This window comes from Loxodonta africana, chromosome 21, assembly GCF_030014295.1.
Source record: "Loxodonta africana isolate mLoxAfr1 chromosome 21, mLoxAfr1.hap2, whole genome shotgun sequence".
Lineage (NCBI taxonomy): Eukaryota > Metazoa > Chordata > Mammalia > Proboscidea > Elephantidae > Loxodonta > Loxodonta africana.
This window is the reverse complement of record NC_087362.1, coordinates 12,893,034-12,905,291: the sequence shown is the minus strand read 5'-3', so window position 1 is coordinate 12,905,291 and position 12,258 is coordinate 12,893,034. Positions and strand designations below refer to the sequence as shown.

Below are 12,258 nucleotides of genomic sequence, written 5' to 3'. Positions count from 1 at the left end.
AAGACTGGCACTGATGGCTATTGAATAGGGATTGGTAACCAAACTGAGAAACCTCGAAGGCTCAGGGGTACTGTGGATAAACCTGTCACATCAGCTGAGAGACAGCTATCTTACTTATTTAATTTTACATATAAGAATTTCATATTTTGGTTTATATATTATCATATCTTGGAGTCCCTGGGTGGTACAAATGGGTAAACATGTGGATACTAACTAAGAGTTTGGCAGTCCAAACTCACCCAGAGGCATGACAATCTGCCCCTGAAAAGTCACAGCCACAAAAATGCTCTGATGCGGACTAAGAAAGTCTTGGCAATCTACTACCAAAAATTAGCTAATGGAAACCTCATGAATCCCAATAGATCACGGCCATACTCGCTTGCTTTGGACCAAGCATACCTTCCTTCAGCGACTGATGCTTGGTGAAGCAGAGGGCCAACAAGGGTGAGGGAGACGCTAGGTGAGACAGATGTGCATAATACCCACAATGATGGATGTGAGGATGACACAGGATTGGGCAATGTTGTTTTTGTCATACATAGGGTTACCCTGAGTCAGTCTACTCAACGGCTGCTATCTATCTAATTGATTTTAGGAAGATTCCAGCATTATTCAGAAATACAAAAAGCCTTTGAAAAATATCTACTTAAAAGTGTGCACACAGCTTCTTGCTTAAAGGTCCATTTACAGAGCAAATAGCCACTACCACTTCTAAATAATCTACTGTACCCCCATCTGACAACATTCTAACCAAGTTACAGCAAGGGTTATTACGCATATATAGAGAGAGAGCGTTTTCTCTTCCAAAAAACTTTTCTGGTATTACACACAGCTTAGTTTTAATGTTCTAAACTCTAATGTTATTTCTATTCATGGTAACATGGTTTTAAGAGTAGGTTTTAAACCAGGACCAGGAAAAATATAAATGGGGTAGGGTATCATCTCATCAATAATTTGTGGTTTATAAAAAGTAGCAGTTGAAAAGAAGAAACAATGTTCTGATACCCTTTTGAAAATAACTTTTACACTTAATTCTTAGATTCTTGTTAAAGATGTAAGACTGAGTACATGTATTTATCACCTTTCCCTCCCACTAAAACAGTAGAAAAGGAATAAAAAGATAGAAACAACCTAGAAGAGAATGAAAACAGGACATTCAGTGGACTTGAGATTTGAACAGATTTTTATAACATGAAAAGTGGAAAGAGGAGTGGTTAACGATGAGGCTGTGTAGGGAAAGAAGGAAAATAGTCTGGAATAGTGCAGAGAGGAAACCAGAAGCTTATATACCTGCAGAACCTACTTAAAGAAGATACCTAGAGTAAAATGAGCAACAAAATTCAGGAGCCTAATATCTCTGGGTCACTGCGTCCTTGCCTAGGTGATAAAGATAATTTCCTCCTCTTACAATTTTTGTGAGAATTAAATGAGATGATGTGTGTATACAGGACAGCAGACCGCTACCTCTCCCCTGTGCTCATAAACTCACCTGTGCAAGATGAAAACGTGATTTCTCTTAAATAGAGAAAGGTGTGGCCAAGATGGTAGAGTAGTTAGGCACTCCCTGTAGTCCCTCTTACAGCGAAGACCCGAAAAAACAAGTGAATTGATTATATATGACAATCTAGGAGCCCTGAATATCAAAGGCAAAGTTGAGGAGTCAGACTGAGTGGTGGGTGGGGGAAAGACAGTTCAGAAGCAGCAAGGATTTGCCACACCTGACCTGGTCAGGACCCTGTAGGTTGGATTGGCTGATGTGCTCAGGCTGAGGCAAGCAGTAGTGCTTAGGATGCGTTTTCTATACTGAGAGAAACTGAGCGGCAGAGATTCTGCACAAGCTCCTGGACTGGAAGCGGGACCCATCACACACCCCGAGCCATTCTTCCAACTTTGGAAAGTGGGCAAATTAACATATAAGTAACAAACAGAAAAAATAATCCGTCTGCTCCCCTAAAGCTCAGGGCAGGCACAGTCCCTTTGCCTACGCACAGGCATAAGGGGTCCACGGACTCTGAATGCCTTTCGCTCCTGTCTAGACCTGTGTGGGCCCATTTCAACAGCATAGGCCCTCATTAGTATAGTACAAAAGCATACATATCTGAAGCCTATTTTCAACTGCAACAGCTAAGGGGGAGTGACAGATTTGTGACATCAGACACAGTCCTACCCGTTAAGCAGGGCCCTTGCCTACCCACATCAGGGGCCTGAGGAGTGGTGGCTCCACCTAGCTACCCGAGACAGGGGTCCAAGAATAAGTGGTACCTCCCAGTCCTTGCAGCCATCATCACTGGGTGCCCAAAGTCCAGCTGCAAAACCCACCCACCTACGTGCTCTAGGGAACAGGGACACGCCTTCCACCCAGGCACTCAGGGGCAGCCATCAGCCCCCTACCTTGCTCAGCACATAACCCCTTACTGCAGCCAGGTACCTGTGCCTGTTCTAATCGCCCTTATGTACCTTGCCCATCTAGGACTGTAGGAGACAGGCTGTACCACACACATGGTGATTGACAACCTGGACACCTGAGCTGAATCCACACAAAAGTAAATGGACTACTGGACTCACATACCTAGTAGCAGCTCTAACCACCTAGTGACAAGACGAGAGAACTTCAAAGATGCCAATAATCAAAGTAGCTCAAACGACCAGCCTATTTGGGCATATCAAAGCAAAACAAAACAACAAGTGAGGACGCAGTATGCAAACATAAAATAAATAACCATAATAATTTATTGATGGCTCAGAGACAACAGTCAATAACAAATTACATAAAGAGGCAGACCATGATGGCTTCAGCAAGTGACCAAAACAAAGAACCAGGAAACCTCCTGGAGGAAGAGAAGGTCTTACAATTATTACTGGAAGCAGATTTCAAAAGATTAATATACAGAGTTAGTCAAGAGATCAGGAAGGAGATCAGGCAAAACACAGACTAAGCCAGGAACACATGGACAAAGCAATGAAGGAACATAAGAAGGTTATACAAGAGCATAATGACAAATTTAACAGGCTGCAAGAATCCACAGAGAAACAACAAATAGAAATTCAAAAGGTTAACAATAAAATTTCAGAATTAGACAACTCAGTAGAAAGTCAGAGGAACAGAATTGAGGTAACAGAAGTCAGAATTAGTGAGATTGAGGATAAAGCACTTAACACCAATTTATTTGAGGAAAAATCAGATAAGAGAATTTAAAAAAATGATAAAACCCCTAAGAATTATGTGGGACTCAATCAAGAGAATAACCCGTGAGTGACTGGAGTACCAAAAGAGGGGGGGATAACAGTAAACACAGAGGGAATTGTTGAAGATTTGTTTGGCAGAAAACTTCCCTGATATCATGAAAGATGAGAAGGTATCGGTCGAAACTCACACAGGGTAAATCCCAAAAGAAAGTAACCAAGACATAATCAAACTTGCCAAAACCAAACATAAAGAGAGAATTTTAAGAGCAGCTAGGGATAAATGAAGTCACCTACAAAGGAGAGTTGATAAGACTAAGCTCAGACTACTCAGCAGAAACTATGCAGGCAAGAAGGCAATGGGATGACATATATATAGTCTTGAAGGTAAAAAATTGCCAGCCAACAATTATATTTCCAGCAAAACTGTCTCTCAAATATCATGGCGAAATTAGGGCATTTCCAGATAAACAGAAATTTAGGGAACTTAAAAAAGTCAAACTAAAATTATAAGAAACACTAAAGAGAGTCCTCCAGTTAGAGAATCAATATCAGATAACAACCCATGACTAGAACACAGGACAGAACAACCAGACATCAACATAGATAGGGAAGTAACAAAAATAAATCAAAGCTAGAACACTGAAAGTAGGGAAACAGAGACATCACTACGTAAAAGATGACAACATTAAAACAAAAAAAAAGAGGGACTAAATGATGTAGTCATAAAACTTTCACATGCAGAAGTAGTCAAGGTGATATCAAAAAATAAAACATTGGTTTAAACTCAGAAAAACTGAGGTAAATTTTAACGTAACCACAAAGGAAACTAACAATCCTCCACATCAAAATAAAAAAGAAAAACATAAAGACTCAGCAAATACAAAATCAACAACAATGAAAAAGATGAAAAGAAAATACATGAAGGAAAATAGCACAGGTAATTAAGTGGAACAAAGAAACTGTCAATAACACACACAAAAATACATCAAAACGACAGCAATAAACTCATACTAATTACGCTGAACGTAAATGGACTAAATGCACCAATAAAGAGACAGAAAGTGGCAGGATGAATTAAAAAGCACCATCATCTATACGCTGCCCACAAGAGACACACCTTAAACTCAAAGACACAAACAAATTAACACCCAAAGGATGGAAAAAAATATATAGCAAACAACAATCAAAAAAGAGGAGTGGCAATATTAATCTCTCACAAAACAGACTTTAAAGCAAAATTAACCACAAAGGATAAGGAGGGACACTATATAATGATTAAAGGGCCAACACACTAGGAAGACATAACCATAATAAATATTTACACACCCTATGACAGAGCTCCAAAACACATAAAACAAACTCTAAAAGCATTGATAAGTGAGATAGACAGCTTCGCAATAATAGTAGGAGCCTTCAACACAACAATTTTGGTGAAGAACAGAACATTCAGAAAGAAGCTCAATAAAGACACAGAAGATCTAAATGCTACGTATCAACCAACTTGATCTCATAAACATATACAGAACGCTCCACCCAACTGCAGCCAAGTATACTTTCTTTTCCAACGCACATGGAACATTCTCCAGAACAGACCACATATTAGGCCACAAAGCAAGCCTTAACAGAATCCAAAACATCGAAACATTACAAAGCATCTTTTCTGACCATAAAGCCATAAAAGTAGAAATCAATAACAGAAAAAGGAAAAAAAAACAAACAAAAAACCTGAAATACATGGAAACTGAATAACACCTTGTTCAAAACTACTGGGTTATAGAAGAAATCAAGGACAGAATAAACAACTTCACAGAATCAAGTGAGAATGAAAACACATCCTATCAGAACCTTTGGGACACAGCAAAAGCAGTGCTCAGAGGTCAATTTATAGCACTAAATGCAAACATCCAGAAAGAAAAAGGGGCCACAATCAAAACATTAACCCTACAACTCGAACATATAGAAGAGAGCAGCAAAAGAAGCTCACAGGCACCAGAAGGAAATAATAAAAATTAGAGCAGAAATAAATGAATCAGAGGATAGAAAAATAATTTAAAGAGTTAATAAAACCAAAAGTTGTTTTTTTGAAAAGATCAACAAAATTGATAAACCATTGGCCAAACTGACAAAAGAAAAACAGAAAAGGCAGCAAATAACCCGAATAAGAAATGAGTTGGGCGGTATTACAACAGACCTAACTGAAATTAAAAGAATCATAACAGAAAAATTGTACTCAAACCAATTTGAAAACTTAGAAGAAATGACAAATTTCTAGGAACACACTACCTACCCAAACTAACATAAACTAAGGTAGAAAAACTAAACTAACTTATAACAAGAAGAGACTGAAGAGGTAATTTAAAAACTCCCCAAAAGAACAAAACAACAAAAAAACCCTGGCCCCAACAGCTTCACTGGAGAATTCCACCAAACTTTCAGGGAAGAGTTAACACCACTACTATTAAAGGTATTTCAGAGCACAGAAAAGGATGGCATACTCCCAAACTCATTCTATGAAGCCAGAATAACCCTGATACCAAAACCAGGTAAAGAAAAAAAAGACACCACAAAAAAAGAAAAATTACAGACCAGTATCCCTCATGAACATGGACACAAAAATGTTCAACAAAATTCTAGCCAATGGAATTCAACAACATATCAAAAAAATAATTCACCATGACCAAATGGGATTCACACCAGGTATGCAGGGGTAGCTCAACATTAGAAAAACAATTAAAGTAATTGTTTTAAAGTATAAATAAAACAAAAGAAAAGAATCACATGATTTTATCAATTGATGCAGAAAAGGCATTTGACAATGTTCAACACTCATTCATGATAAAAACTCTCAGCAAAATAGAAGGGAAATTCCTGAACATAACAAAGGGCATTTATACAAAGCCAACAGTCAACATCATTCTAAATGGAGAGAGCCTGAAAGTATTCCTCTTAAGAACTAGAACCAGACAAGGATGCCCATTATTACCACTCTTATTCAACATTGCTCTGGAGGTCCAAGCCAGAGCAATTAGGCTAGAAAAACAAAGGGCATTTGAAATTGGCAAGGAAGAAGTAAAAGTATCCCTATTTGCAGATGACACGATCTTATACACAGAAAACCTCAAAGAATCCACAAGAAAACTACTGGAACTACAGAAGATTTCAGCAAAGTATCAGGATACAAGATAAGCATACAAAAATCAGTTCGATTCCTCTATGCCAACAAAGAGAACTTTGAAGAAGAAATCACCAAATCAATACCATTTAGAAGAGCCCCCCAGAAGATAAAATACTTTGGAATAAATCTAACCAGAGACGTAAAAGACCTATACAAAGAAAACTATAAGACGCTACTGCAAGAAACCAAAAGAGACCTACCTAAGTGGAAAAACATACCTTGCTCATGGATAGGAAGACTGAACATTGTGAAAATATCAATTCTACCCAAAGTGATCTACAGATGCAATGCAATCCTGATCCAAATTCCAATGACATTTTTTAACGAGATGGAGAAACAAATCACCAACTTCATACGGAAAGGGAAGAGGCCTTGGATAAGCAAAGCATTACTGAAGAAGAAGAACAAAGTGGGAGGCCTCGCACTCCCTGATTTTAGAAGCTATTATACTACCACTATAGTCAAAACAACAGATGCATAGATCACTGGAACAGAATTGAGAATCCAGACATAAATTCATCCACCTAGGAGCAGCTGATATTTGACAAAGGCCCAAAATCCATTAAATGGGGGAAAAGACAGTCTTCTTTAACAAATGGTACTGGCAGAACTGGATATCCATCTGCAAAAAAATGAAACAAGATCCATACCTCACACCATGTACAAAAACTAAATCAAAATGGATCAAAGACCTAAATATAAAATTTAAACGATACAGATCATGGAAGAAAAACATAGGGACAATGCTAGGAGCCCTAATACATGGCATAAACAGAATACAAAACATTACTAACAATGCACAAACACAAGAAGAGAAACTAGATAACTGGGAGCTTCTAAAAATCAATCACTTATGCTCATCAAAAGACTTCACCAAAAGAGTTAAGAGACAACCTACAGACTGGGAAAAAAATTTTGACTACAACATATCCAATCAGGGTCTAATCTCTAAAATCTATGACACTACAAATCCTAAACAACAAAAAGACGAACAACCCAATTAAAAAATGGGCAAAGGATATGAATAGAGGCTTCACCAAAGTAGATATTCAGGCAGCTAACAGATACATGAGGAAATGCTCATGATCATTAGCCATTAGAGAAATGCAAATCAAAACGACAGTAAGATACCATCTCACCCCAACAAGGCTAGTATTATTAAAAAAAAACACAAAATAATAAATGTTGGAGAGGTTGTGTAGAGACTGGAACACTTACACACTGCTGGTGGGAATGGAAAATGGTATAATCACTTTGGAAATCAATTTGGCACTTCCTTAAAAAGCTAGAAATAGAACTACCATACAATCCAGCAATTGCACTCCTTGGAATATATCCTAGAGAAATAAGAGCTATCACACGAACAGATACATGCATGCCCACGTTCACTGCAGCAGTGTTCACAATAGCAAAAAGATGGAAACAACCTAGGTGCCCACCAATGGATGAATGGATAAACAAATTATGGTATATTCACACAATGGAATACTACACAGTGATAATGAACAATGATGAATCTGCAAAACATCTCACAACGTGGATGAATCTAGAAATTATCATGCTGAGTGAAATGAGTCAGTTGCAAAAGGGCACATATTGTATGAGACCGCTATCATAAGTACTCAAGAAAAGGTTTAAATACAGGAGAAAACATTCTTTGATGATTGCAAGGATGGTGAGGGAGGGAAAGAGTAATTCACGGACTAGACAGCCGACGAGAATTATTTTAGGTGAAGGGAAGGACAACACACAATACAGAGGAAGTCAGCATAACTGGACTAAATCAAAAGCTAAGAAGTTTCCTGAACACAACCAATCACTTCGATGGACAGAGTAGCAGAGACTCGAGACTGGGGACCATGGTTTCAGGGGACATCTAGGTGAACTGGCATAACAAAGTTTATTAGGAAAATGTTCTGGATCCCACTTTGGTGAATGGTGTCTGGGGTCTTAAAAGCTTGTGAGTGTCCATCTAAGATGTATTAACTGGTCCCAATTCACCTGGAGCAAAGGAGAATGAAGATCACCGAAAATACTGGCCCGAGAGACAAAAGGGTCACATAAACCAGGGACTCCATCAGGCTGAGACCAGAAGAACCAGATGGTGCCTGGCTACTACCAATGAGCACCCTGTCTGGGAACACAACAGAGAGTCCCTGAGGGAGCAGGAGACAAGTATGGTGCAGAACTCAAGTTCACGTAAAAAGGTCAGAAATAATGGACTCACTGAGACTAGAAGAACCCTAGAAGACATGGCCCCGGGCTCTCTGTTAACCCAGAACTAAAATCATTCCTAAAGTCAATTCGTCAAAGATTAGAGTGTACTATAAAACATAAAGTAATACTTGTGAAAAGTATGCTTCTTAGTTCAAGTAGGTACATGAGACTAAATGGGCAGCTCCTGTCCGGAGGCTGGATGAGAAGGCAGAGAGGGACAGGAGCTGGTTAAATGCACAAGGGAAACCCAGGGTGGAAAAGGGGAGTGTACGGTCACATTATAGGGACTGCAACCCGGATCACATAACAATATGTGTATAAATTTTTGTATGAGAAATTAACGTGAGCTGTAAACTTCCACCTAAAGCACAATAAATAAAAAGAAATCGAATGCTCCTAGAGAAAAGGTCACCCTCTCCAGCTTCATCCCAGCACTTGCAAATAGCCCAGTATAATGGCCATTCTCACACCAATCATCCCAAAGCAAGAGTCACAAGCTCGATATATGTGTATATATCGGTAAATAAATCAATTTTTTCTTGCCTCATAGATCCAATGTTCAGTCATTAAAGTATGGCTGAAACATGCCACAATCTTTTTTCCTGATTTCAACCAGTGACTCTTCAGTAAAAGTTTATTTTAATCTTAACATAAATAGACAAAATTATGAAATCATGTAATTTACACACTACATACTTTGAGAGTTTGTCTATATAGTACGTACCCATCAAAGCTCTGCTATATACAGTTATCGTGAAACGGTAATCTTTCTCTTTCACCCTTCCAGTCCACTTTGGACCTCCTTAAAGTCTACCAAGAAACTCCTAAGGTGGTGTTTCTTAAACAGATTATGAGCAGCCACTAAGTAAAAAAAAAAAAAAAAATCAAAAACAATGAGATAAGGTTGAAAGGGACACTAGGACAAGTTTGGAGTTTCTATTGCCCAAACCTGGGGCAATTTGGGAATCAAAATAAAAATAAGGAGTTTTATACAATGGGTTACAATTTATTTTATAAAATAAGAATCCATGAGTCCATAAAGATGGTCAAATAAATATGTAAATAAAAGCTCTGATGTGAAAAAGACCTTGGTTCAAACCCTTAACACAGAATCTGATTAGTTATAAGCTCTGTTCCTCAATTTTCTTATCAATAAAATAATGGATAATAATTTTTAAGAATAATTCTTTTCTTCCTCTAAATTTTATTTTGTTGTTGTTGAGAATATACACAGCAAAACATACACTAATTCAACAGTTTCTACAATGTACAATTTAGTGACACTGATTACATTGCTCGAGTTGTGCAACCATTCTCACCCACCCCTTCTGAGTTTTTTCTCCCTCGTCAACAAACACTCAGTGCCCCCTGAGGTTCCTATGCAATCATTTGAGCTGGTGCTGTCAACTAATAGATAGTTCTAAAAAGAGCAAAATGCGCAAGACAGACATTTTTTATTAGTTAAGCTAAATGACTGTTCAATTTCAAGGTGACTTCAGGGAATATTTTTGGTTTAAGGTTTAAAGGTTATCTCAGGGCAATAATTACAGGGGTTCATCCACCCTCCATGGCTGCAGAAAGTCTACTGTCCATGAGAATCTGAGATTCTGTTTTACAGGATCCTTTTTTGAATAAAAGTACAATATGGAAGGTTGTTTCCAAAGTTATCACTGTCTCAAGGAACATACGTTTGAGTAAACACATCTTGAAACTGAATGGTCGCACAGCTCAAGGACTGTAAACTAAAACTGGGAAAATCTGAATAAGCAAGGCAATTTTAGTAGTCTGCTTGTGATATTATAGTTTTCCAAAATGTTACCATCTGGGGAAACTGGGCGAAATGTACAAGGGATTTCTCTGTATATTTCCTGAAACTGCACGTGCATCTACAATTATCTCAAAGAAGAAAAAGAAAAAAAAAGATATGGAATTGGGCACTTAATGGGTGAATTTTCTGCTATGTAAATGATAACTCAAAGCTGTTGAAAAAAATTCAGAAGAACTATATAATGAGTGCCTTGAGGGTGACCAACCACACACCAAATTTAGTGTTACTTGATAAAGAGTAACCATTTTAGATTTTAGGAAACCCAACTAATGATCAAAAACCTGTGACCTATGAATCATTTCTGACTTCATGGAATTTATTATAGGTCAAAAGAAGGTACAATCAAGGAATACCCTTAAAAAATTTAACAATGTTTTGACTATTTACATAGGATGTACCAATGACTGGGTTAAGGTATAGAAACAAAAGGGCTGATACTTATGTGACTTATATTTAGTCTAACAAAAAAGGGAATATAAATGCAAAATATCGTAAAGAGAAATTTGTCATAATTATTAAGGAAAACAAAGTACATAATTTAGTGTGAATTAACACAGATTTGCTTCTAATAATATTGTTTTATTTCTAAATTTACAGAAATAATGAGGATTTTATTTATTTAAAATATTCTAAAAATCAGAGTAAGTTTTGTCTAAATCTCCTAAATTCTTATATTTCCTTGTTTCTATTAAAATGATAACCACAATATTAATACTTTTATTATGAATTTACTCAATGACTATCTGGAAGAGCCTACTTTTTAAGAAAATATAAATGTTTAGGGTTTTTATATTAAATTTCAGTTTTATTATACTGTGATTAGAGAATGGAAGCAATATAATGACTGCTTTAGAGAAATGTACTGACGTGTTGCTGACACTGTTTATTTAGAGGATGAATTTAAAATTGGAGCTCCAGTTATGCTATACTTACTGTGTGACCTTAGGTGTTATAAACAAAGTTTCTGAGCCTCTGTTTCCTGTAAATGGGGAAAGTCACTCTTATCTGTATTACAAGGTTGCTCTGAGCTTCAACTGAGACAACATCTATGAAACCCAAAAAACCCCCTGCTGTTCAGTTGATTCCTACTCAAAGGAACCCTGTAGGACAGAGTAGAACTGCCCCACAGGGTTTCCAAGGCTGTAATCTTTATGGAAGCAGAATTCCACATTCTTCTCCTGTCGAACAGCTGGTGGGTTCGAACCACTGGCCTTTCAGTTTGCACTGAGGCCACCACTGTGCCACCGGGGCTCCTCAACGTATTTGAAAGCATCTATTAACTGGTAAGGCAATATGTAGTTCCTGGCTCAATTTCTTTTTTTACCAGTGCAAAAATCTGAGAAACAAGCTATACTTTTCTGACATGATTTTGGATGAAGTTTTCTCACTAAAAAAAAAAATTAAAGTTTAGCCTAAAATTTCTTGTAACAGGGCATAAAGAAACTTCTACCTAGAAGGCAGTACCAATTAAAAGATTAATTACCAATAACTATAAACTCTTTGTCGTCGAGTCTATTCCGACTCATAGTGACCCTACGGACAGAGCAGAACTACCTTATAGGGTTTACAAGTCTGTAATCTTTACAGCAGCAGACTGCCACCTTTTTCATGCAGAGCGGCTGGTGGACTCAAACTGCCCACCTTTTGGTTGGCGGTCGAGCACTTAACCACTCCACCAACAGGGCTTCTTCACTATAAAAAACAAAACCAAACTCATTGCCACTGAGTCGATTCTGACTCATAGCGAACCTATAGGACAGAGTAGAGCTGCCCTCTAGGATTTCCAAGGAGTGGCTGGTGCATTTGAACTGCCAACCTTTTGTTTAGCAGCTGAGCTCTTAACCACTGTGCA

The 12,258-nt window shown here is 37.7% G+C and overlaps 1 protein-coding gene across 2 annotated transcripts in view; it reads right to left on the bottom strand.

The window, feature by feature from the left end:
• The window catches only part of FBXO8 (F-box protein 8), a 68,137-nt gene that overhangs the window by 50,631 nt on the left and 5,248 nt on the right, over positions 1-12,258 (bottom strand). The window contains exon 1 of one of the 2 annotated variants that reach the window (XM_003415816.4): positions 9,303-9,412. The exons of the other annotated variant lie outside the window; for it this stretch is intronic. Within the exon in view, the coding sequence (XP_003415864.2) occupies positions 9,303-9,306 (4 nt within the window). The 5' untranslated portion in view covers positions 9,307-9,412. Of the gene's footprint in view, positions 1-9,302; positions 9,413-12,258 lie in introns of those variants that run through there. 2 annotated transcript variants of the gene reach the window in all.